The 24,984-nt window shown below is 35.3% G+C and overlaps 2 protein-coding genes across 2 annotated transcripts in view; both read right to left on the bottom strand.

The window, feature by feature from the left end:
- Window positions 1-24,984, bottom strand: part of LOC135073169 (protein lin-9 homolog) — an 89,101-nt gene that overhangs the window by 8,155 nt on the left and 55,962 nt on the right. The gene's annotated exons all lie outside the window — the stretch shown is intronic.
- On the bottom strand, window positions 2-23,508 carry LOC135073178 (uncharacterized). The gene is made up of 5 exons (XM_063967252.1): window positions 23,266-23,508; window positions 3,511-3,718; window positions 1,894-2,022; window positions 1,285-1,437; window positions 2-343 (listed from the first exon to the last, which is right to left on the bottom strand). The coding sequence occupies exons 1-5, from the start codon at window positions 23,266-23,268 to the stop codon at window positions 138-140; spliced, it is 699 nt and encodes a 232-aa protein (XP_063823322.1). The 5' UTR covers window positions 23,269-23,508; the 3' UTR covers window positions 2-137.

Raw genomic sequence — 24,984 nt, 5'->3', positions numbered from 1 at the left:
ATTTTATTGAGGTATATTTTTATTTTCAAATGCAGCTAGTGTATAAAATTATGACTTTATTATATCAATGAGTATTTTTTATAGTTTTTTTAAATATAATACAGTTTACATGCATGGCCGTTGTTTTATTTGGGAGGCTATGGCCGATTGAGCGGCCAGGTGTAGCGTATGCTGCCGAGTCGGTGTGGTTTGAGCTGATTGCTGATCCTCAACTCTTGGTTTTCTAGTAAAGACTGGATGTGTGGAATCTCGTGGAAGAAGAGGTTTCCATGGCGATTTGATCTCGTCACTGCTGCTATCGCTTCTGAACCTTCCAGGAGGTATGGGTCATGGGGTGCAGCTTCTGAAATTGAATTTTAACTCATTATTCTCTTATCGACTAATTTACGAGTGCCTAACCTTGTGCAACCGAATGCGATTAAGTAGGCAGTCACTCGAGATGATTTTATATCATTTTATCGAATCAGATACCACTTCCGGGTCTTATCACTGTTCTTGTGATTGTTAATTACATTACCTGAATCCAGAAATTTTAGATAAGAAAACAATTATTAATGCCTTACTATCATTATTTGGAATCGTTATCTATCGATAATGCACAGCATCCGATCAGAATCCGAAGTAAGACAGAGTATTCCAAAACTCAAAGCGAATGCACGGCGCGGTCGGCGATAACAGATGCTATCTCGAGACCGTTCAATTCAAATTCAAAAATTTCGTTTACAGCATGTCCATGATTTTAAGGTTATTGTGAAAATTCTGCTAACAAATGGAGTTTACAAATGGAAATGTTAGGTATTATGACTACTATCATTGTAAGTATTGTAACTAACTATCATGGGCACTCCATATTTTTTTTATAAGATTTTCAGTGCTGTCTAGACAGTAGAGCAGTGTTTTTCAACTTTTTTCATGACACGACATGACAAGGTATGAAAAAATATTTTGCGACCCCACGGGGCTACGACCTTTCGCTTTTTTTTACATGCATTTTATAATGTTACAAAGATGTATGTAGGGACCGAATACTTCAACATTTACGCATTTGCTTAATTAGATTTCGGTTAATTCTATCTTAATACTTTACTGTTTTTTTTACCGAGGTAGTTTTTACGGCCTCTCGCGACCCCCCTATAGATAGAGGCTTCGCGACCCCCCAGGGGATCGCTCGCGACCCACAGGTTGAAAAACACTGGTCTAGCTAGAGCTATGAGCCCAGTTAGGTACCCGCTGGTTGTTCAGTTTTGGAACACCCTGTTTTGTATGATGTTTAGTCGAACTTACCTGACGATGCGTCTCTGCCGTCGGCTCGCGATATGGAGTGCCCGAATCTCGGAGGACCCACTGGAGGTAAGAAGAGGCCTTCGGGCCACAGAGACTCCGGGTCCGGCGAGTCCACTTTGTAAGGGGACGGAGGTAGCAGTGGGATGGAAACATCTGGAATTTAGAGAATGAATCGTTGAAGATTGAGAGATAGGTAAGCTCCTACCTACCATACTTTAATTTATGAAGAGCAAAGTGTCCTTGATTTATTTAATCCTGAATCGTTAATTGCCATTTTCGAACATCATGACTACAGTCAAAGGTTCTTTTCCCCTCCCTCTTGGGGAAAATAAATATTAACTAAGTAGAAGTAATCAAAGTAGATACCTACCAAACCCACAAACTTGATCCGTGTAGGTACTTACTTTCCGCTAGTCATTGATGGTACGTTATGGACTGATCCAGTCAATGGCTAGGTATAAGTATGTCACTGGGCAAGTTTATTTTAAAACAAACCTAATTTTGTAACGTTTCAGTCCCAACGGTTTACTTAGATATAATAATAGAGTTAATGTAGGTAAGTAGTTGTTAATATGGGAGACGACCCTCATTTCTTCACATGAAACATACCCATGAAGTTGTTGTGTTGCCACAAGGGGTATTTCAGCGCGTTTCCGCGCCTCGTATCTTCGTCGTTGAATGGTATCGTAGGCCGCACTCGAGGGTAGCCGCCTTCGTGCGCCTGGGATGGCTGCGGTCCTGTGGATAAGACGGCTAGTAATTTGCGATAGAAGAAATGGTTGAAAGAGAAACGTCGAGGATGTATATCTTGCAAGTAAGTAAGGATTGCAATAATATCTCAGGAGAGTTCGCTACAAGCTTGGCAAGTAGCGTCTCCGCAGACTAGACTTTTTGTCGGTCTATCAATAGTTTAGTCGGGCTGTTCCGGATGCAACAGGCGCATTACAAAAATATACCTACTTATTTGGTTTCGGCTGATACTCATAAAATTAGAAGCCGACTAAAAAGTATCGACAGATAAAGCACAGTAGATAAATCATATACTGTGTAAAAAAAGCCTCAGCATTAGGTACACTTATTAGGTACCTACTTAAGTAGGATATTTGGTTTCGGCCGATTTCTCATAAAAATTAGAAGCCGACCAAAAAGTATCGGCCGTTATAAAGCCTGTAACTGTAAGTAGTCTACATCGACGAGGGAGTCTTAAGCTAAGCGTCCACATGTCGGTATCGTAGGTACGCATCGGACGTATCGCACGCAACCATAAAGGAATTACGGATCGTAGTATTATTTATATAGAAACTCATATAAGTGCGTCCACCTGTCCGCATCGTACGCATCGCACATCCGATACGATGTGTTTCGTACGATGCGTCCGTTGCGTACGATACCGACAAGTGGACGCTTAGCTTTACAGTTGATTTAGGTACATACTTAGGTATAAGAACCTACCTACCTACTACAATAATTTGGCAAATTAATTCATTGCATTTTATGGTTATACTGCTTGTTTCCTGTATTTTTGAAATATTAATTTTGAATACAATGAACAATGTTACTGATCAAATATCAGATTGGTGTTAATTAGTCTGACTTTCAAATGACCACTTATTATGATGTATATTTATGATGTTTTTCATCTAAAATACTAATTAATTAATAACAATGTTAACCTACTCGTAAAACATTCCCACACATCTTTACCTACCTACTTGGATACCATGCATGCATGCATGTAGTAAGAATCAACATTTTATGAACTCTTCTGATTTTTCTGTGGCCACGTGGTCCTATTGCCCTTGTATTTCCGATCGCAGTTAAGTACTTAGTAACTACAATTACTATGTTTAACTTAAATATTACTTAATTAGCTAGCTTCATTGGCACTTAAGTAACTAAGCTTTGTTTTTCTGGACAGAAAAGATTTATCATCAACTGCTGCGACGAGTTCGAATCTACTGCAAAACTCATATTTACTTAATCGTATGATATGGCTGAAACTCAGACATTCGCAACACTAAAAACGTGCCGACGTGTTTGCGTTACGCTTTTTCGTAAAGTTAGACTTCAATGGAGCACTAAAGTCTACTGCATCCCAAGATTGCATCACGATAGTAGTAGAGCTTGGCAGTAGAGTCAACGGAAGGCGCTCTTAAAATAATGTCGAGGAAGTTCTAAACGTAGGTATGAGAACTAAAATTAGGGTCACTCTCTTAACTTGCTTACTTCTCAAACTCCTGGACACTGTCCTAACCGGCTGATAGGACCTCCGCGCAAGGGACGACACTGGGTCCCCTACTCCATGGCTGAAACTCCTCGCAGGAGTGTTGATGCTGACGTGTGAAGCGAACTGTGTCCCAGCCAGAACTTGCGTCAACTGGATCAGGTATAGGCATAAACTGAAGGCGCTCTTGAATGATCGGCTCGTCGTTCTCTGTGGACAAAGTAGTTTAAAAACAAATAATTAATTCTTGTATTAAAAATATAGGTACAAACTTAGTTTACATGCTAACATTACTAATTTGACTGGTTTAGGTAAGTAGTAGGTACATGATTAATCGGGAAAATTAAATTAACCGGAACTGACAATAAGGTAGTTTCTAGGTCAATAATACTCATGACTGAAATAATGGGGAAACTTTTGTTTAGTCCGTTTCTCTAAAAGTATTTTCCAAAGTCATTAATAACTTCGTCGTCTGGATGACGAATGTCCAAGGATATGAAAGTATGTATTGGGATCTACTTCTACGAACAAGATGTTCAAGATAGAATCAAATGACGCATGATCGGGACAGGACAGGATAAGGCGAGGCAGAAGAAAAAATAGATTAACAGATCATATTTTACTAGCTAGTAATTTAGCAAGCCTTGTATTTCTTTTATAGCAAACTAGCTCTCCGCCCGCGTGGAATTTTGTATGTCACAGAAAAAAAATAATTGCGCGCGTCCCTGTTTCAAAAACCGGGATAAAAACTATCCTATGTCCTTTCCCGGGACTTAAACTATCTCTATACCAAATTCAAAATCGGTTCAGTGGTTTAAGCGTGAAAGCGAGACAGACAGACAGACAGAGTTACTTTCGCATTTATAATATTAGTATAGATTAATAAAATATCTTAAAATATATATAAAATAATAATAAATCTTTACAGAGAATATATAGAATTCTTGATCTAAGTAGTCTTACCCTACAATTTCCTATTGCAAAACACATGGCATCCAAGAGAATGACGCCCAACAGTGTGGAAAAAAAACCTTTGTCATTTCATTGTTGTTATTTACATGTGACTTAAACCTACAGTTTCCTGTATTCCCAAGCTCTAACAAACGTATGGAACGACAGGTTTGGCAACCAGTATGCATTTGCTTTCTCAGGACCTACTTTTCCTTTGTAATAAATTATAAGCAGTTTACGTAGGTATGTGCATATGGAATAAAGTAGAGTCGACCCTTTATACAATTTTCACTGACTTTTCCTTATAATCTGCGCCTAAACGTACGAGAACCTACGTACCTACATCATATTAATTTTGTAGCAACATAGCACCACAGATAGCACTTACTACAATGTACAAAATGCTAGAACTGTGAAACTTGATATCAGTACCTCACTCTCACTACGCGGAATAGTCATGTTTTTGAAATATTGTATTTATTTTTGTTAGATGTTTCATAATTTAATTGAAGCCTTAAATGATTATTAACTACACTTGAGTATGGATGATGAGATGATCAATAATTAAATTGATCTTATCTCCAGACATTGAAAGAGATCGTAAGGCAGGCGCGTTAATCGTAATCGCAATAACCTTTTGATAATAATTAAAATATTATCGAATCTAATACAATATTATCTTTAATATCATTTACTAGCTTAATTAGATCTTTACCTATTTGGTGCGTGATGATACGCACCAAAGACTGAGGAGTCTCAAATCAAGCTTTTGTAGATCAGTTTGACGTGCCTACTGGCAAAGATAATTTATATAATTAGGGTCAGAATTCAGATAATCACAGCTAACTCGTAGTACAAGTAGTGTAAATGAGATTTAATTCAATATTATTAAGTCGGCCTACACTTATCTAATTTGATATTTGCGTGTAGTATGGTCACATTACTTCGTCAAGGTTTTGAGTATAATGTTCTCCAAAATGAGATGAGTTCAATTTGTTACGGTCTAACATCTAAGTCACACCATACCATAATGTTACATATTCACAAAGCATACCTAATACATCGAATAGATATTTTATCATATTAGTATTGAAGGTTATAAGAACTAATAAGGTTCTAAATAAAATTAAAATAGGATTAAATTGACAATAAATAAGCTCTATTCAACTTCGTCACAAATTCATAAATAATGCAAAATTATAAATTACCTAGGTACTGGGGATTTTATAGTAGCCTACCTAATTCTTATTACTTCCTACTCCAAATTAAAATAAAATTATGTTAAGTATTTTGTAAAAACATCTCAAATTCTCAAAGATAAAGAAAAATAAAAGCTTTAGCTGATCTTCCATTTTTTAAAGCGCATCAAGAGAGGGGAAAAAATGCAGTAAAGCAGCATGCAAATATCCAAAATAGCAAGACTATTTTGGATATTTTAAAGTTGAGATGTTAACTCTATATCCGTAAAGGAGTAATCTTTTAATCAAGAGTCGTGTTCTACACAGAAAAATGTGTGCGATCACTATCTTCATAATGCAGTGCATTAATTCCTGATGGGACATGCGGAGCAACAATGTAACTGAGATAAACTTAAAAGCTAGATTGCCGGCCATAGGCGGCCGTGCCAGAGCCCTAAAAAGGTTTGCGAACCCATTTTGAACGATAAAAACAAAACAAAAATTGCTTACTGTTATGGCAAACATGTAACGTTAGTGTCATTCTTTGTAAGTTATGTTAAATTCGTTGGCGTTGCACCACAGTTTTCCTATTGTTTCATATTCGCCGAAATTGGCTTTTTTGACGCTACAGTGAGCATAACTACTATTGTCAACGTATGAGGCAGGTTTATGTGTGTTAGTAAACATTTTAAATAGGTTACACACAGAGGATTCTAATATCGTAAGGAATTTGTTACGCTCATAAACTGCCATCATCTGCGATGTAGATAGTTTTTTGAACTATGATGAGCTGGCTGATGTTGATGCTAATGAAGTAGGTACATCATATTTGAGCTGAGACTACCGAATCCTATATGACGATAGTGATATTATAAGAAAATAAGTTTTCCTTTTTGTCTTTCAGTGGAAAGACAGAAAGGAAAAGTTCTTTGCGATCATTCGCAGCTCTCAAGAGCTTTTTAATTATTATTTTTTAATTAGCGATATTAAGGATCTAATTCTACGAATTGCTACTAGTGCAGTGTGCTGAACGAGTACGAGAAACTGTTATGGATCTGTCCCCTGATTACCTTCAATCTTTAAGGGGCACGCAGGATACATGTTGTTTTGCCATCGTAATAAACGAGTAGAATCCTTATTCTTTTTTAATTCTATATTTTACTCATTCTCTTTTTCATTGTTCTTCAAAACAATGGTCTCAGTCCGCCCCTGGTATTGTTGTCAGTCGGTCCATTTAGCGCGGCGTGAGAGCACGCGGGTGCAGTTGCAACACCGCTGTCGTGAATGGGACTCCGGTGGCGAAATGCTGATGAGCAGAACGTCTCGTGCCACTCCATGGGGTTTTGGATTACTTCGATCATTTGGGATGTAGAGCAATGAAAATTCTACTTAATTTTGCTTCTATTAGTTCATCGTTATTAGGCAAGAAAAAAGCTCGCTCAGAAAACCCAGAGAAACCCATGCAACTCAAGAAAGCCATCGCATTGATATTACTACGGAAAGTAAATGGCTCTATAATAGGTAATGTCGCATTTTTACGATGACGCATTGTAGGTAATTTGCTATAGAATTGGAGTGATAACTTAGAAGACTTCAGACTAAATTTTGTCGCAAGAAAATAGAGGGGTGAAATAATATGGAGGGTCAAAGTCTATAGTTGCTTAATGGTAGAGCTTCAAAATGGTTCGATTTTACACGGACAATCATGGGGACTTACGACAAAGGCTTTCTGTAAGAGACTGAAATCTAACGTATTTGGAATAAGGTGTACTTAAGTTCGTAGTAAATTCAAACTTGAAACAATTTTTAAGAATCGTGGCCAACTCTTAGATAAGACAAAATAGTCTTATCAAGATCTAGTCCCTCTATTATCTCCACATTAGGAGAATTCTGTCGAAATGATAACAAAAAGTAATCTCAATTGTAAATGTATCTTGTAATGATGGTTCATTAACTTGACCGCAACTCTACATTTTTATCTTAGGAAAGATGATATTCATCAGGACAATATCAGTCAGAAAATCAAGCTGGAGATAGCTATTTATTTGGTTACCAAATAGGTAATCATGTTATTGCATCAGAGATTCTGAGTCAATATTTAGTTTCACTTTTGATATGGAAATGCAACGTATTAGCACAATGCGGGTGTTTGGTAGGTTTTCAAATAGGGCCGATGTCGGTAACCAAGATAAAACTAACTTTCGTTTTTGTATATTATTATGTAGCTATTTAAATCGTTACGTTATAAATGGGGTGTAGATGATTTCAGGTATCACTATTAATTGTTTTACTATTTAGTTAGATAGTGAATATAGATAAATTCAAATAAAAGGAGCCTTTTTGACATTGGGTATACGGAATGTATTTTTTATGTAACTGCCTATTACATGAGCTTAATGCAATAATAATTTATTATTGTATCTTTAGGCTACATATAAGGGTCAAGCTCACTTTGAACAAATACTTTGCAAAAGCACTATTAGGTCTAAGATTTGGTCATAGAAGTATTGAAATAAAATACATACATGCAATTCAAAAGGAGTATCGACATACCTCTAATACCAATCACGGTGTGTATTACCATCAATAAATTTTAATTATTGATGTACTAGTAAGATCCTCGATTCGATTTAGAGGTCTGCTCTACCCAGTAATTATATCATGTCAAAACACACGGTCAATGTCAACAGCCGGCTATGGCAGAGCCTATTACACTATATTCAATAGGCTTAGCACACGCCATACTTCAGACGTACATTACGATCATAAACATAAACATCATCATTGAAAGTGTTTTGCTAATGATGTACAAGTATCTTTTCATATCAAATTAGAGATCTATTGACCTATATTTGTGAACATCGACCTCATTTAAAAAACACGACCTCAGTTATTGTTTACCGGGGCGTTCTAATTTTTGGCCCTACACCATCAATGACTTAGAGAAATGATGAAACTCACTTCAGACCATGACCTTACAGCTTGTAACAAATAGATCTCATAACGATCTACGCCACACTAATGGAGTCATGTGAGATGATCATTACACCAAGGTGAGACAGCATCACAATGATTTAGCCATGAAAACAAAGCACACGGATACATTCTGAATGTGATCCGATGATCCGGAAAAATAATGGATCAAATGTAATCACGATTGAGGATATCCAATGATATCAGTGAACGAGTACAAGAAGTGCTCCATTTGACGCACGTGAAGCATTTTTTGCTACGAGAACTGGAGAAAAAAAGCTTTTAAATGGAGTTCATTAAGGTTTTACTGGTAGTCTCATCCATTCAATACACGGCATTGCTAACAATCGTTTCGTTTCGCTTCAGCCGAATGACGTCCACTGCTGGACAAGGATTTCCACAACGACCGGTCCTGCGCATCCAGGCACCTCCCGCTACCTTCACCAGATCGTCGATCCACCTAGTGGGTAGCGCCCAGTGGGGCTATTGCTAACAATACTTACTTAAAAATGAATAAAAAAGTTTATTTATCAAGAAATATTATCTAAATTAAAGATAACATGTTATCTAATTGGAAATGAAATAATTTTGTTAAATGGATTCCAGACTGTGCGGTGAGATAAAGGTGTCATCCGATTATGGTTTGAATTATATTGCTCAGCAACATTGTAGTTTAAAAGTCCTGCCTTTATACGGTATAATGTTAAACACTGTGCATCTGCATCTTAAGTTTTATTAGCGTAGGTGCTATTTTACAATAAACAGTACGGATGTACCGTTTGTACATGAAAATTAAGCAGATGGTAGACTGTACAGGAAAATTAAGCGGTAATTTTTAATTGTACTTACAATTTAGTTGCATTCCTGAACGCAACAAATTACTAATTAACGAAAGTGAACATTTCGTAATACTTTTCGTTCTTCTTTAACAAAGTGTAGTAGTGTTTGATTGACTTTAATTAATAGTTAACCAGTGATTTCTTTACCAATTGATTGGCTTCTGAACTGATGTTATTGAAATCGACCTTCACGGTAATCTAAAGTACCATATGAGTACTCCCAGGGGTTATTATAGGAACAGCAAGTACGCAGTGATCGTGTTTAGGCGAACGCTCTTTTGTTTTGCCAACGTGTAATCAATCTATCAGTTGTCAAAAGAAGCTTTTACGAACAACAGCAGAACGTGACTTCAAACAAGTAAGTCCTAATTATTATCGATTCAGCGAGCCGACTTACGATAGTTTAGGATTACTAAATTCAGTCTCGATCATGGGACGCCACTGTAGAACAGGCATGGGATGTTAGGTGTAGGTATACAGCTGAGTTGTCACGAACCAGCAACAATCATGTTGGCGAAAATAGTCACGTTTTGTGATAAGGATCACCATATCAAGGACATAGCAAGGATGCTTGATTGTGTTTTGTTTGCTAAAACAGGTCATTGAGTGAGATCAGTCCTATTTGTAAAGAGTAAGATTTTTACTTATTGCCCAAATTATAGCAAGAGTGGGGAAAAACCATAACTTATAACGTTCTGATTCAACTATTTTCACTTTAATTAAACTTAGGAGCGCTCCAAAACATTACTAGATATTTTTTCCCAGTCCATTATGCAAAAATAAAAGTCACCAACAACAATAACATTAAGGTCAAGTTCTCGCAGTCTCGCTGCATTTTCATAACAAAACCACCTGCTCGCACCGAGTTTGAAAAAGAACTAGATCGTTACAATAATGTTGCACTTGACCGATTTTTTTCGACAAACGATGGATAGTCGAGACAAAGGCCTTGTTTCTACAATTCTGAGCTTATGAACTGACAATGGATGCCCACGCGCATCACCCGCCCACTCATATGGAACGGCGATTTGCACTCGTCTAGCGACGCTGCAATAATAAAAACTGAAGGCGAGGTAACTTATGCTGAAAATGTGACAGGTGTCAATTGTCCATCCAACTAAACCATTTGTTTATTTTCGCCTTGCTTGAGAAACGCCCCCACGGCTACCTTCTTAACCAGCGATATAATCTTGTCGTCTCGGTAATTTAAAGTTTAGTTAAAAGGATTATGGAGTAGAGTTAATCCGCTTTACCAACAAAGAATAATTGCCATTGAAGGCATAACTGCGAGCCATGACTATGCGAGAACTGCCAGTCCATTCACATGCGAATAACGTGTAGCAGAGTGAAGTGACTGTATATGTAATCCAATATTAGATAAATATTCACGAATGTTATAACTATAAGGTGACTGCTCCTCGAAAATTTCGTTAGAAAGAAAGAAAGAAAGAAAGAAAAAATGTTTATTCAGTATCATCGACAATACGTTACGGTCAATCCAATTACGGAGACCACCATGACTCGAGTAATAGAATCATTTTTATCATAGTTTTTTATACAGTACTAAGTACTAAACATCAACGTGCGTGACACACATTAACTTTTTACTTGGAAGTTGTTGTGGACTCTATACTATTCAACCTGTCACTGCGTGACGCGCAACTTTTTTATTATTATAGCTTAGTGGTAAAATGAACCTGGGTAGCAATGCCAAGGCTCAGTCCGAGGTGACTGTTAGCATTTTGCTTTTGGTCAGCAATCGTTTAGTGTACGAGTTTTTTGGATAACCGTAATAAAATGGTACTCTATAGAGCATATTGGGGGTTTTATGTATATCAGTAGGTAGACTATATGTATATTTTGTTGTTATAATTGGTTCTAAGCAAATGTCAAATTAATAAGTCGACCTTTATATTATACGCATGTCAACTGTGCCCTAAAATTAATCCTAGAAACTGAGATCATACTCATACCAATCGTACTGGACACGATTGCCTTCACGAGATATTCGATATAGGTATGCACTTTGTTAGGAAATCGGTAAACTAAGTTCGTGTGGGTATATTTACCTTAATTAGGGTAAAGCGTGCACTAAATTGGAAGTGTTACTGGTGTTACTAATAAAGACATAATACAGGTAAGTGGATCTATCTATACTTATCTACTGCAGGTCTGAGTATAGACAAATTATTTAAATTACACGAGTGCATCAATTTTAATGTGATAGTTGACTTTAGTTTAAAGCGTGATTGTTTTGTTAACCTTTAACGAGACGAAAGGTTGCAAACGTCTAAAAATAAAACAAACATCGTTATTTGTCAATAATTTAATCCTAGAGACAAGTTACGTCATCATCACCAAGCACTGAACTATAAAATGTTTACATGACGAATATTTTCGACATATTTTCTTTGAAATGATTGATTTCTCAATGGGCAGATAATAATGTGTCTTATATTTGTAAGTTTTCCGGGTGAAAGTAAGGGAGTGTCCGTAGAGAGGCCAAGCTCGAAGACGGTAGAGCTATCATCTTGTGTGTAGAATCCGCAATGTAGCGCGAAACCAGTTCATGTGATAGGCAAGTCTGCGGTATAAACTTACAACCAGTACCGCACAGGTAGGTAGGAGCTTTTAAAAAGTAACGTTACGTACTCCTTTACATAGAACATGACATTCAATTGACACGGTTCAGGTCAAGTTAGATAATTTAAGTTCATAAGAACTTGAGAAATTAATAAAGTAAGCTAATTCTAAGTTTCCCTTTTAAATATCATTCCTATTTTAGAAGAACATCATAAAACTAGTCACAAGTCACAACTAACAGTCAAAATTAAACATTGTTACCAGTGAGTGCTCCTAGTGAGTGACTACCTTAATCAGTGAGTAGGATCCATCTAGAGCAGACTAACTGATGAGTGGGATTAGAGAGGAAACATTAATTTTGCTGCGGATCGTGCAACCATGGGAAATACTGTGATTGATAATAAATAGCACAATAAGAATGGGAATATTCAATATATTGAATTGGATTACTTATAAAATCATAAAACATGTCATGCTTCTCCATTTGTATACAAGAAAATTCAGTTCTATACGCTTTAATTATTATCTATGTAGGCTAATAGAATAGGTTATATTATATTCTTGCTCAATTTACATTGTAACAGTAAATATTCAGTAAGTTAGGGTTAAAACGATTTTTAAGATTTGCTTGAAAAATAATTCCAACCTTCCATCTGAAATGAATGAACGCTCTTTTGGCATTACAATTTGAATTAAACTTTTAATCAGTTTTTATGACACCCTTCTAATTGCCAAGATAAAATTAGTCAAGAAGTTTATAGATATTTAGGCGAGGTGCAACAACGTTAGGTTTATAGCTTATCGTCCAATAAGAACTCTGAGACATAAATTCTGCTACTTTATTAGTGTAATCGTGTTTTCTGTACAGTTAAATCTTATTACAGGCGGTTAAAGTAAAATATCATCTATGGCAAGGACTGCGAGTCAAGAGAAATGTAAGGTTATGAGGTCATTTTTACCATTACACTTTAACATGAAACAAAAAACTAGCACTTGCGGTTTTTAAGCTGTACAATAAAAATATACAGTACCTAAATGGGATTTTTCATTATTTGATGTGCTCTATTTCACCGATGAAAAGCTCTGAAAAGCTTAAAAAATAATACAATATTCATTATCGTAGAACGTAATAGCATTCTATGGATATAATAATATAAACTACATAATTATCGTATCTCTTGGTCTATTATGACAATGCCTGCCAGCTTAATGCGAGTTGCAGGCCAAGAGCTAAGCTAAGTTTACTTTAGCAGTTTTCCATAATTATGCTATGCTAACTCAGCTTAGCTCTTGGTCTGCTACCCACATTAAACTCACCCTGATAAGCTAAAGGAAAGCCCATAGTGACAACCGTTACAAACAACAAGTCATCTTTAACCTCGGAACCCTTTGGTCCGTCATTATCCACTCACTTAGCCGTATTTTTACGTAATTTATCAATAATGATTTAGTTTCTACTACTTACTCGTACTTATGTCACCTTAATGCGAAGATGACGAGACGTTCTTTATGTTTATTAATAGTGATTTATGCGTGCTAGTAAAAGCATATGATTGAGTCTTCATAACGTGTTTATTATTCGTAACTCAGTACCTATATTTTTGACGTGGTTATTAGTCTAGCAATTTTTAAGTAATGTTGACTGATAGACTAACAGACAGACAGTCTACGGCATTGGACCATTGGACCTAGAGTTTCAAATGGAAAGCCTATTTTAATTATCGTAAAGTAACACTGGGTGTGCCTGCAAACAAGAAGGGGAAAAATAGAGTCTTCAATAAATTGTAATCAAATAAATAAATGTACCCAGTCTTAGATGAAATGCAATTTGAATAACGTAAACTCGTAATTATGTATAATGAAACCATCGCATCGTGTTAATTAAATTATAATTAACTAGCTTTTGCCCTCGGCTTCACCCGCGTGAAATTTATTTTGTCACAGATCGTCATAAATTATAGCCTATATGTTATTCTAGGTTATAAACAATAATACTGTAAAGTTTCATCAAAATCCGTTCAGTAGTTTTTGCGTGAAAGAGTAACAAACATCCACACAAACTTTCACATTTATAATATTAGCACAATTAGTAAGATCATTATAATTTATTTAAATAACTCTCATGTAAATTCGATAAATATTTATTGAATAGGATTATTTCTACGAGAGAGCACATTCTCGCTCACTCACTCACGATATCACGATCCTGTCTCAAATCAAACGCCCAGCGCACTTGAGAGTTTTGTGCACTTTCGCATAAAGGTTTGAAATGGCGTCATTTTATTGCACACTATGGTAGTTCTAACTGATTATGAATTCCAAATACCATCGACCATTGACAGTGAAAGTTTTTATTAGGTATTTGTTTAGAACCTTTCCACGTATGAACGTGTCATAAATAAAAAAGGATAGGTAAAAGGAATGGGGTGTAGTCTTTTTAAATCGATATTAGAGTGGATCTCGATCTGTATATTTGATTATTTATGTAAATCATGATAGAAGTAGTAAGTAAACGTTCATCAATTTGCATTAATAAAGCATGAAAAACATTTTAATTAGGTACGGTTAATAAATTACCTATCAATTATTTGTAACATGAATAATAAATTAAATTATTTGGTTCATTAATCTAGTAGCTAAAAGTCACAAACATGTGAACTATTGTTCTCATTAAGAGCCATTTCACAAAAATATTCCGCGCGAATTAAGCTGAAAACTGTCAACGCAACGTCAAAAGAGTAAAAAGAACGCCGAAATGGACAAAAAAATCTTGAACCGTGACCGTATTAAGACTTGATATAAGTAATTAATTTTAAGGTAGAATACGGTTAATAAACTTGATAAATTAATTTAAATTTTTAATAGAGTTTATTTAGTCTTTTAAAGATTTTTATAATTCGATTAATAATGAAACACGAATAGGTATAATATGTAAAATATTATATTAAGTACAAAATAAAGACAGTCAACATAGTGAAAAAAAATCTGCCCCCTTACAGCTCCATCATCGGACTCTGGATATCATTTAGGGACGAAATATTCGTCAAGGCGAATTACACAAGCCCAAACTCCATAGGGTTCTATTGTTTTGTTACGGAGTTGCAATGGAGGTGGCCATTGCAACTCCTCAAGATCCATTATCAGACAGAGCTAAGAAATAAATTAATAAATATTATTGTTATTAAACAAATAACTAAAATAATTCATCTTACTATGTTACTTCTTACTAGTCTTACTAATATTATAAATACGAAATTTTGTGTGGATGTCAGGATGTATGTTACTCTTTCACGCAAACACTACTGAACAGATTTTGATGAAACTTTACAGTACAGTACAGCAGTATTAGCACAGAATACATAATAGAGCGTCAGAGTTGTATAAGCAAAGTAAAATAAATAAAAACTTAATTTTAAGAAGCATTTATTGTATTTACGATTGGTAAACGTTAATCTAGTGGTGTTTGTATATCGTACCATCTCCAAAGTACCTATTAATAAACTTCAGTGTTGCGATAATTCGAAATTGGACAAACGTTTTAAAAGGTGTAGTGTCGGAAACAAAACACGGTGAAGTAAAGTTAATGTTTTATTAGCTAAAATTGTAATTGCCTCGCTCTATATTACATGGTTTCATATATCAATATGTGGATTACGTAGTGGGATGTGTTACTACATAAGTCTAGTAGATAAGTTATTTTCTGTAACACATTTGTTTGTAATTCCTGTTATTTTTAATTAATTAAATTACTACAGTTAATTATTATTTCTAAATATTACGATTTTCCAATATAAAGAGGAAAAACAGTGCTGTTGGAACAATAAACCTTGATTGCGACGATGATCGACCGAGCGTGTTTATGTACGCGTGTGTACACAGGCGCGTGGCGGCCCTGACTGATTTGCAACTTAGAGTTGTCGCGCGCTGTAGGTAATTATCTCGGCCGGCATAGGCGAGTGACAGAGGCCTGGTACTAGTCAGTCTGTGTTCAACTATCACTTGGGTCGGATGTTCCTATCGCAAGATCGTTGTTGGTTCACTCAGTTCCAATACGTCTCTAGAGTCTCTCTCAACTGAGCACTAGTGCTGTGTGTAATTATTCTCGTGAATACACTGAGTTTATTCATTTCTACGAGAGGATTTCATTTTTCCTGAGACCTAAACCAGAAGACCCTGTCGCCAGCGACAGCGGACGCTCATCCATCCCTGGCGTCGACCAGAATAACAATAAACACCACTACAATTTTATCACCCAAAAAAAAAATTCTGGGTAATGAGTTATTGTTGTAGTGACAAAGGGGCGGAGCCGGTGTCGCAACAATATGCCCAAAAACAGAACATATTGCTTGTGAAAGCAATGATGACAGGAGCGTCGGCATAATGTAAACAGTTTACATTGCTTGCATACTACTAAAGGTTATTCGAACGTTGAATACTGATATCGCAGTGGATAATGAGTACATATTTTGATATCTTTGTGTGTGTGAATTTATAATGCGACACTGAGTTTCGAACTCAGCGCATTACTTAGCATCTCTCTATATCTCTATGGAAGCAAGTTAAATCCAAAATAACATTCTACACCTTTTTAACCTCGTCAGGTAATAATTTTAATAAAATACGAAGCGTCATCTATCAATAGAGAATATAATATTTTAGAAGTTAATAAATTATGCATAAAATATAAACACTTTAGTTAAATCATTGTAATGTTTGTGATGAGAAAATAAATAATATTTATTATTAAAAAAAAAGAAAAAAGTAGAATTTCTAAAAACTAGTAAAGAAATCGTATTGAAAACAATAAAATATTTATGAAAACGTCAAATTATCGAAGATTTTGACTAAAATTTTTGAAAATATTTTATAACCTACATAGAAAACATTTAGGATTCTAATCGTGAAAGATTTGTTTTTCGTAGCCTATTGCCTTCAAACAAACAAATAATCAAATCTTTCCTCTTTTATGAGTATAGATTTAACAACAAAACTCTCTCGATACAACGATTCTTTTTCTTCTTCACGAAACAAAACTCAACGCGGATAAATAAATAAACATATCTTTGGACAATTTTACAGCGCCATCTAGTCCCAAAGTAAGCAACTAATATGCTTGTGTTAAGGGTGCTAGCCAGCTTATTAGATATACTACTTACATACTTTTTATAATTTATTTATTAAATACCCAGACCCGTCAAAGAAATTATAATTCATCATTTCAATCAATTTCTGCTCAGCCGGGAACCGAACCCGGGACCTCTCGGCATATTAGTCCGTTTCGAACCACTACACCAAACGGCCGACTCGAAACAGGGACCTCTCGACATAGTATCAAAAATATTTGGTCGCCGTATAAATCACCGCTTCACGACACGTACGCACGTAAACGTCATGGCGGGAAAAATGACACAGGTCCTGCCTTGACGGGCGCTCGCGCCATACTAATCGATGTCGGCTTGCGCATTGTAATTTATACTGTTATTCACATCAATATTTTGACAAAGTGGTTACTAATATTTAAACAATAACTGTAGAAATCAATTCTCCAATGAATATTCTTTATTCTGGGATACTTTTATTGCTGTTATTGCTGTGTATTAAAACCAAAAATTACGATCAAAATGTGACGTAAATCTTAAAAATTTGCTAAATGTTTTTAGATTTTACTCAATAATGGTAATGAAATTCAAGAATCCGTTTGATTATTGGACTACAAGAATATATTATGTCCGATAATTACTATATATTTTTAAGTTTATTATACGAGCATAAATAATAGATACAGGACTTTGAAAATGAGTCTGCGGCAATTTTTCCGTAAAATGGTTGTGGGAGATGGGGCACTGCGAATTAAGCAAAAGAGTTTTAGTAAATCCGTTACATTAATGGTCAACAACAAGGATTGACCTATCTTTCGCAGTTAATAAATAATCTCTGGGTGTTGCTTAAGATAGTAATTCATGTTTCCGAAATCTTAGAAATTCGCACGAAAATGTAAAATGGCTCTTAATATTAAATTGCACAAAATTACAAAGACACATTTACAAAGAATTGATACCTTACAATCTTTCTAATCTCTTGATACTTTTGATTTATTTACAAAGACATTTTGTCTCGATATTCTATAAAATATAATGCAATACCTTTCTTACATAACAGTAGATTCGTCACTTTCTGTTTTGGGTAAGAAGCTTTTAATTCAACAGAAACTACTATTGTGTATACTGTGACATTCGTATTGGATCAGTGATAGATCGTGATTCAAATGAGTGCTCTACAATAGGAGGTATTTTATAGAGTTCGAACCATTGCGCAAGGGACCTTCGTAGCCACACTAAATCCCGCTCTATATTGTCTGACTTAAGTTAGGCTATAAACTCTTGTAACATGTCTAAGTGTGATTCATTCCATACATTTTTGGCTTTTGAATGTCGCTGGTATTTGACGATTTGTATTGTTGATTCATAGTTTTTTATACGACTACATACCACACCTTATTGGGTCATTTCTGAGGTTAAGTGAAAGAATGCATAGAAATAAACCAATAACCTCGGACGAAAATACTCAGTGATGACAAAATGAATGCACAAATTATGTAAATTAGTTTTATTTTTGGACACTGAAAAGGATAACACTAACAACGATTTCGTCATGTCGACAGCTATTAATTATTATAAATCACTAAACTTTACAATTATGATAAATCAACACACCGACGCAGTTTTTATCGTGTAGTGTCTAATTACCAATCAAAACAAAGTTAAACCATAAAATTTATGGTGCAAGATTTATGAACTGATTCATAAAAATATAGTGCTGACTGCTGTATGATGATTAATTAAAATGCTTAGGTGGATATTAACATCAATTTGACGTAATGTACTACATCAATAAAAATAATAGAAGTAACAAGGTTACATCTTAATTGCGATCGAAGATATTTATCACCATCAATGAACATCACGCCGCGTGATACAGATATTCGGCGTTGTGGATGCTTCTTCACATTGGCAGTTCATGGTCAGGGCGAGTCGTACCATCATGTGCGCTATCAGACTAATTTTAACAATCAGGATGTGGATTCAATATCGATTGGGCTATAACGATTTATTTGCGTTTTTGGCTATGAGGAACAAATTACAAATGATACTGCATTCCAACGCGAAGACGCATGGGCTCGCTGCATACCGATCAAATATCCAAGGTGATGAAAGTGAAATCGATTTTAACTTCGGATGTATGTACATAAATGATACGGATGCTGTCAACGCAATCGATGGTTTATTTGCTGATCATATTCTGATTCCAGTTAATGATTACTTACGAGTGTTTAGCTAATTAAAGGCTTTAAAAGTCAAAGAAAATGATGCAAAATGATTATGATTTTGAATACAATGGTTAATAAATATGCCGGTGAACTAATATAACTTTGTTTAGTCTACGTCAATAGATTTTTGCAATCTTGTAAACAAATTAGGCTGATTACATTGACATCAATTTGCATTCGCTGCAAGCGATGATCATAATCTTTGATTGCACTAGTAATATAGATGAGATCTGAGACAGTTCCAGTCTCTGTTTAATTCTAATTTTGTTCATCTCTTTTTTTATAAAATTTTCATGTCTTCTTTCAAATTGGCAATGTGCGTTTTTTGGATCGATCTGTTAGCTCACTTGGAAAATTTAAATTAAATAAATAAATAAATGTTTGTTGGTGCGTAGAAGCACTAACGCGTTGATGTCTAATGCATGACTACAAACAAACGCGTCTAATGACTGTTTTGTGTTGTTCGTATAAAAACTAAAAATAGTTATACATTCAAGCTTACTTACTCATTTACATTTTGTAAACGTATAATCTAAAAATAATATTTTCAATTCTCACGTGGGCGAAGGCCCACCTATATGTTCGATCAAATTGAGAATCACACTATCTCCCACGTTGTGTTGGTACATTATATCCAAATTTGTAATGTATAATAATACAAGAAGTTTCGAAAATCAATTCTTATAAGGCTTTATTCGTAATATTACTCGTACTTAGGCTTTCTTTACAGTTTTCATCTACGACTGACATAATACGAGGATACCAGTTATAGACTGCAAATGAGCTAGTTTTGAATGAAATAAATTTAACTAAAATAAGTTGTCTGCTATAAGAAACAAGTTAAATCTTGAAGACCTAGTATTTTTTCAAAATCTAACTTTGACATTGAACTTACTAAAAACATTGATGTGGCTAAAACGAATTACAAAAATATACATTTAATCACATAATAAGCTTCCGGCATTTCATTATCAACGGTACTCCAAGCTCCTGAAAGTTCATCATTTTCAGAATTGTAGTCCGAGAAGCTTTTAAGCTCTCCCTGAGTAACATGATACAGGTATAGATATACATTGGTATAGGTGATTTGTTGGACCTTGCAGTTGAGTGGCAGAAGGACACCGCAAATAATACTTGCCTTCGATTGCGATAGTACTTGTTGGACGCAAACTATTTTCCAGAAATATAACAAACAATTTACGCTCCACATTTCAAATATGGTAAAGGGTACTTTCTAAATATTTGCATAATGTTGTTAAAAGGAAAGACGGGCCAATTAACCAATAACTTACACTATAAACAAGTATTTTCACATATTGGGTTCTTGTAACGATGCTTTTACCTTTTAATAAAATTAATGCCTATATTCCAATTACAGATAACACGACTCTGTCACCGCCTCATCACTGCAGGCCTGACTACTGCGCTAAATCTAGATATAATAGAAATAAAGACTACATAGAAAGATAGCTGATTGCCTTCTATTACGTAGGCCCGCATCTTTCGAGCATAAATTCAAGTTCGATTGGTTGAAACTTAAATAAATTATGATCAATTCTCTGTCGTTTCGTAATACGGGTCCAATTATTTTTTGCACTTATGTGTACATAGAGACAGATGACTAATTAATTTCCTGACCGGAGGCAAAGCAAGAAAAAACTTTTGCTTAGTACCAAAGCTCAATAACATCGATTGACGCATATATTTTTTATATTTATCTAATTACATCAATGGCAGATGTTTTACCTAATTTCATACTTAGGCCTGAGCTTTATCGCGTCACTGAATCATTTATTCAACCATGACATAATTTATCGATCTAATGGCATAGCAGTGTAGTGCAATGTTTTATTGGCGTGTGTTTGCGATCCAATTAGTAGATCGTGTTTGTGTACAGTACTACAGGGAGTACCTACGTGTAGAGATGGGTTTCCACCCGGGTAAAAACCCACATGAGGGTAAAAACCCAATAAAAACCCGTTTCATTCCACCCGTGGGTGTTTACACCCGGTGAAAACAAATAACTTTATAATTATTTCAATTGGTATCTTTTCTTTATTTTTATTGAATTTTTCTCATTTAAGTTTATTGATTAATAAGTAATAAGTCAAATTTAACACTAATATGCATTTATATCGTGGCCAAATCGTAAAATTGATCACGTTATGATGATGTGACCAATTATTTTATAAAATGGTGTTATTTCAAGAATCGTTGAACCGATTTAGAAGAAATTTAGTAGGAACACAATAATTTGTGATCATGGCAAGGACATGGGGGGGGGGGGGGGGATGCCAAAGATGCCAAACTCTCTCTTTGGTGACATTACGGTTAAAGTTACAAATAACAACACCAACTACAAAGTACTTCTGCTTAAACACTTGAAATCGAACCGCCCTTCCGCCACTGTAACGCATTGTAACGTTTTTCAAGACCTCCTCTCCCCCAGATTGCATTACGTAACACTAGAACGCCCCCTTAGCAACAAATACCACTTCTCATTTTTTAAAAAACGCTATTTTTGTTTTCACCCACCAGAATGGGTGATAATGGGTAAAAACCGGAAAACTATTTTGGACTTATACATCTTACCATCAGGTTAAGTGGGTGATCACCCTGGATGGAACTAGGGATGTTATGGATATGTAGTTTCGGTTATGGATACGGTTACGGATATAGGAATAATATTATACCGGTTTCGGTTACGGTTACGAATATTGTTTTATTTCGGATATCCGAAAGTTTCCGTTACGGTTACGGATATCTGTGCTTTAGAATGCAATTTGCAATAGTTGTCCAACACGGTTCATTCATGGCCGCACACTTTACAACGAATAAAAAGTAATATCAAAATAAAAATTAATATTAGATGGCATTACAAAGGTAAATCAGGCCTTAACATACTATACAAAAAATAATTTAAACTGCCTACATCCGAAACTGTCCGAAACTTTTGTATCGGTTACGGTTTCAGATATCCGAAAGTTTCGGTTACGGTTTCGGATATCCATAACATCCCTAGATGGGACCCAAGGTAAGCTATATACATACATATCTCCAGTCTAGGGTACCTATAGTCCCAATATATTGGGACAGATTTATTGTTGTGTGAGAACCTCGACAAAACTTAACATTAGTAATACTTAGGTAATACAATGCTAAAATAAAAATTTCTTTATGTAGTACTTAGCCACTCACGATGTAGTAGCCCTGTATTTTTTTATTGGCTCGTTATAAACTGTAAAGAATTTACCAATAAATATTGCTATGAGTAGTAGAGTACTGAATGAAAAAGAACATTGGATAATGATATCATTTAATTTTGTAATGCGAGACTTGCGTAGTGAATCAAAAGTCAGTAAAACTACTCTACAATGCAAAATTAAGCAACTACCTACCTAAGGGCTGTAATAACCACTTAATATAAAAATAATTAATAAGTATTGAATTTTCAGTAACTTTTAACATTAGGTACAATAAAATTAACAAATGGGGATGAAAATTATCCGCATCTAGGTTTTCCATTTTCATTCATTTCCAAAACTAAATAAGTTCTTATTGCACTAGCTACTTTATGAATTATGGATTATTAAAATAAATTCTATGGTAATTTTCTATAGCAATTTTAAGTACGAATAGAGCCTTTTTAATAATTATTATAAATAAATATAAATAAATAAATCTTTATTTCGTTACCAGAGGTTTGCTTATAATTAATAGTGATCGATGCCTCCTTTTAAGCTTAAAGAAGCCTGTGCCAGGAGACATGGCTCTTCCTTGGAATATTATGTGTGCTTAGATACAATAGGTACTTATACAAAAATAAAAGTAAGCACTAATACTACATAAATATTAAATAAATTATTTTAATGACACAAATGCAAGAAAACAAAAACACAGACTTACCATTTTGCGTTATTTAATTGTATAAATATTGGCGGCAGCGCTAATGATGTCGATTTATCACAACACAATAAAGTTTTTGATATAATAACCGCAAAAACTATTCTGCGTTAATTTTGCGCGTTACGTACAATTTCGCGCCAAAAACTTTTCAGCTAGTACGCATGCGCAGCTGCGGCGCGCGTTTCGTATTCTGCCGGCTGGCCCACGCGGGCACAGGCCGCTCACCATACAGCCTCTTTCTCCCGCACGCACGTGACCATCTAGATGCGCCTCATGAAAGCATTGGCCGTGTGATGCCTCAACTTTGTAACAATAAACCAGCTTTACTAGACCCATCGAAATTACTCTTTCTTCACTAGAAATGGGGTCTAAAAATACCGGCCATATTATTACTTCGCTGTGTATAGTAAATGCATAGAACCACGTGAATAAACTGGAGATAGACGCGGAAAAGGCAACGGCCGTTGTTATGTTCCCACTTAGTATCTACTCTTACCTTAAATAGCTCTACATAAGCAATAGTTCTAAATGTATTATGCACCAAAAATAATAATGAGCTTGTTAAGAAATGAGTAACTGGGTATTTTATCTTAATTACCTATTATTTTAACAAATAAATAAATACTTAACATTTTGATTTTCTCTCTCTGTATGACGTACTTAGGTTGTCAGGTAGAGAGAGAGCTCGGCTCTAACGACTGGACGATAACATCATTGTTATTATTGTTTATGTAACATAATGTACCACATTCTGCAAATAAATTATTTTCATTTTAATTAAATTCATCATCGTCATGATCTTTTTTCATGATCTAATTTTTTTGGGAGATTCACTTTTTTTTAATAAGGATTTATTTTGTTTTCATTAAGGACAGCTAGGTTTTTAAAATTAAAAAAATTATCATCATGTCAATCAAAAATTTGGCAGTGTCATCACAAGTCATGCATAAAAATGCTGTTGTGATCGTCATGATTCTCTGAAAAGAATAAAATTTTGGAATATCTTTAGTTTTCTACAAATGTTTACTTTTATTGATAATGTTCGAGACGAGTTATTAGGGGAATTTATAGACATACTTGATACAATATCTCTTGGGAGCCTAAATCTGTATGACAGGATAACTGGTAACCTCATAACAATACTTCGGACCAACTTCAGCAAACCTAGATGCGGTGACGAATTCATTGTATAAATATTAGAATTAAGGAGTCCTGTGGTTAAATAACAATACAAAATTGACGTGATTTTTTTGTAAAATAATCTCAAAATGGAAGAGACACCAGCAGAAGGTACAGAGACACCATCTGAGGTACCAGATACAACTGGTGAACAGGAAAAGGTTGAGGGAGAAGAGGGTGTAAAAGAAATAGGCGGCGAGGAAGCAGAAGGAGAGCAATTGGAAGGTGAACATGTGGAAGGAGAAACGGTTGAAGGTGAACATGTTGAGGGTGAACACAAAGAAAGAGTCATGGGGGAAGGGGAAGAATTGATGGGCGAGGAAATGGAAGGAGAACACATGGAAGGCGAGGAAGTTGAGGGCGAACAGAAGAAGGTAGAACAAAAGCCCCCTGACGAAGAAGTAGTCGAAGAAGAAGAGGGTTACGTCGAAGAACCTCCTCCAGACCCCACTGCGCCGTTTAACTTCAGTGATTCAAAAGAAGCCCTCAAAGAACCATTCGAGCTGCGACCAGATCAGTTGGCTGAAGTGGAGCAACTCT

The sequence above is a fragment of the Ostrinia nubilalis genome, chromosome 7 (genome assembly GCF_963855985.1).
Source record: "Ostrinia nubilalis chromosome 7, ilOstNubi1.1, whole genome shotgun sequence".
Classification (NCBI taxonomy): Eukaryota; Metazoa; Arthropoda; class Insecta; order Lepidoptera; family Crambidae; genus Ostrinia; species Ostrinia nubilalis.
Note: the sequence above shows the minus strand (reverse complement) of the source record. Positions and strands in the feature narration are given on the sequence as shown.

Bases quoted from the DNA above. Each gene is read 5' to 3' on its own strand.
- LOC135073178 (XM_063967252.1), bottom strand. The intron at 1,438-1,893 runs GTATGTTTCATG...TCTAAATTCCAG, and splicing joins GCAACACAACAACTTCATGG to ATGTTTCCATCCCACTGCTA. The intron at 344-1,284 runs GTAAGTTCGACT...ATTCAATTTCAG, and splicing joins CGGCAGAGACGCATCGTCAG to AAGCTGCACCCCATGACCCA.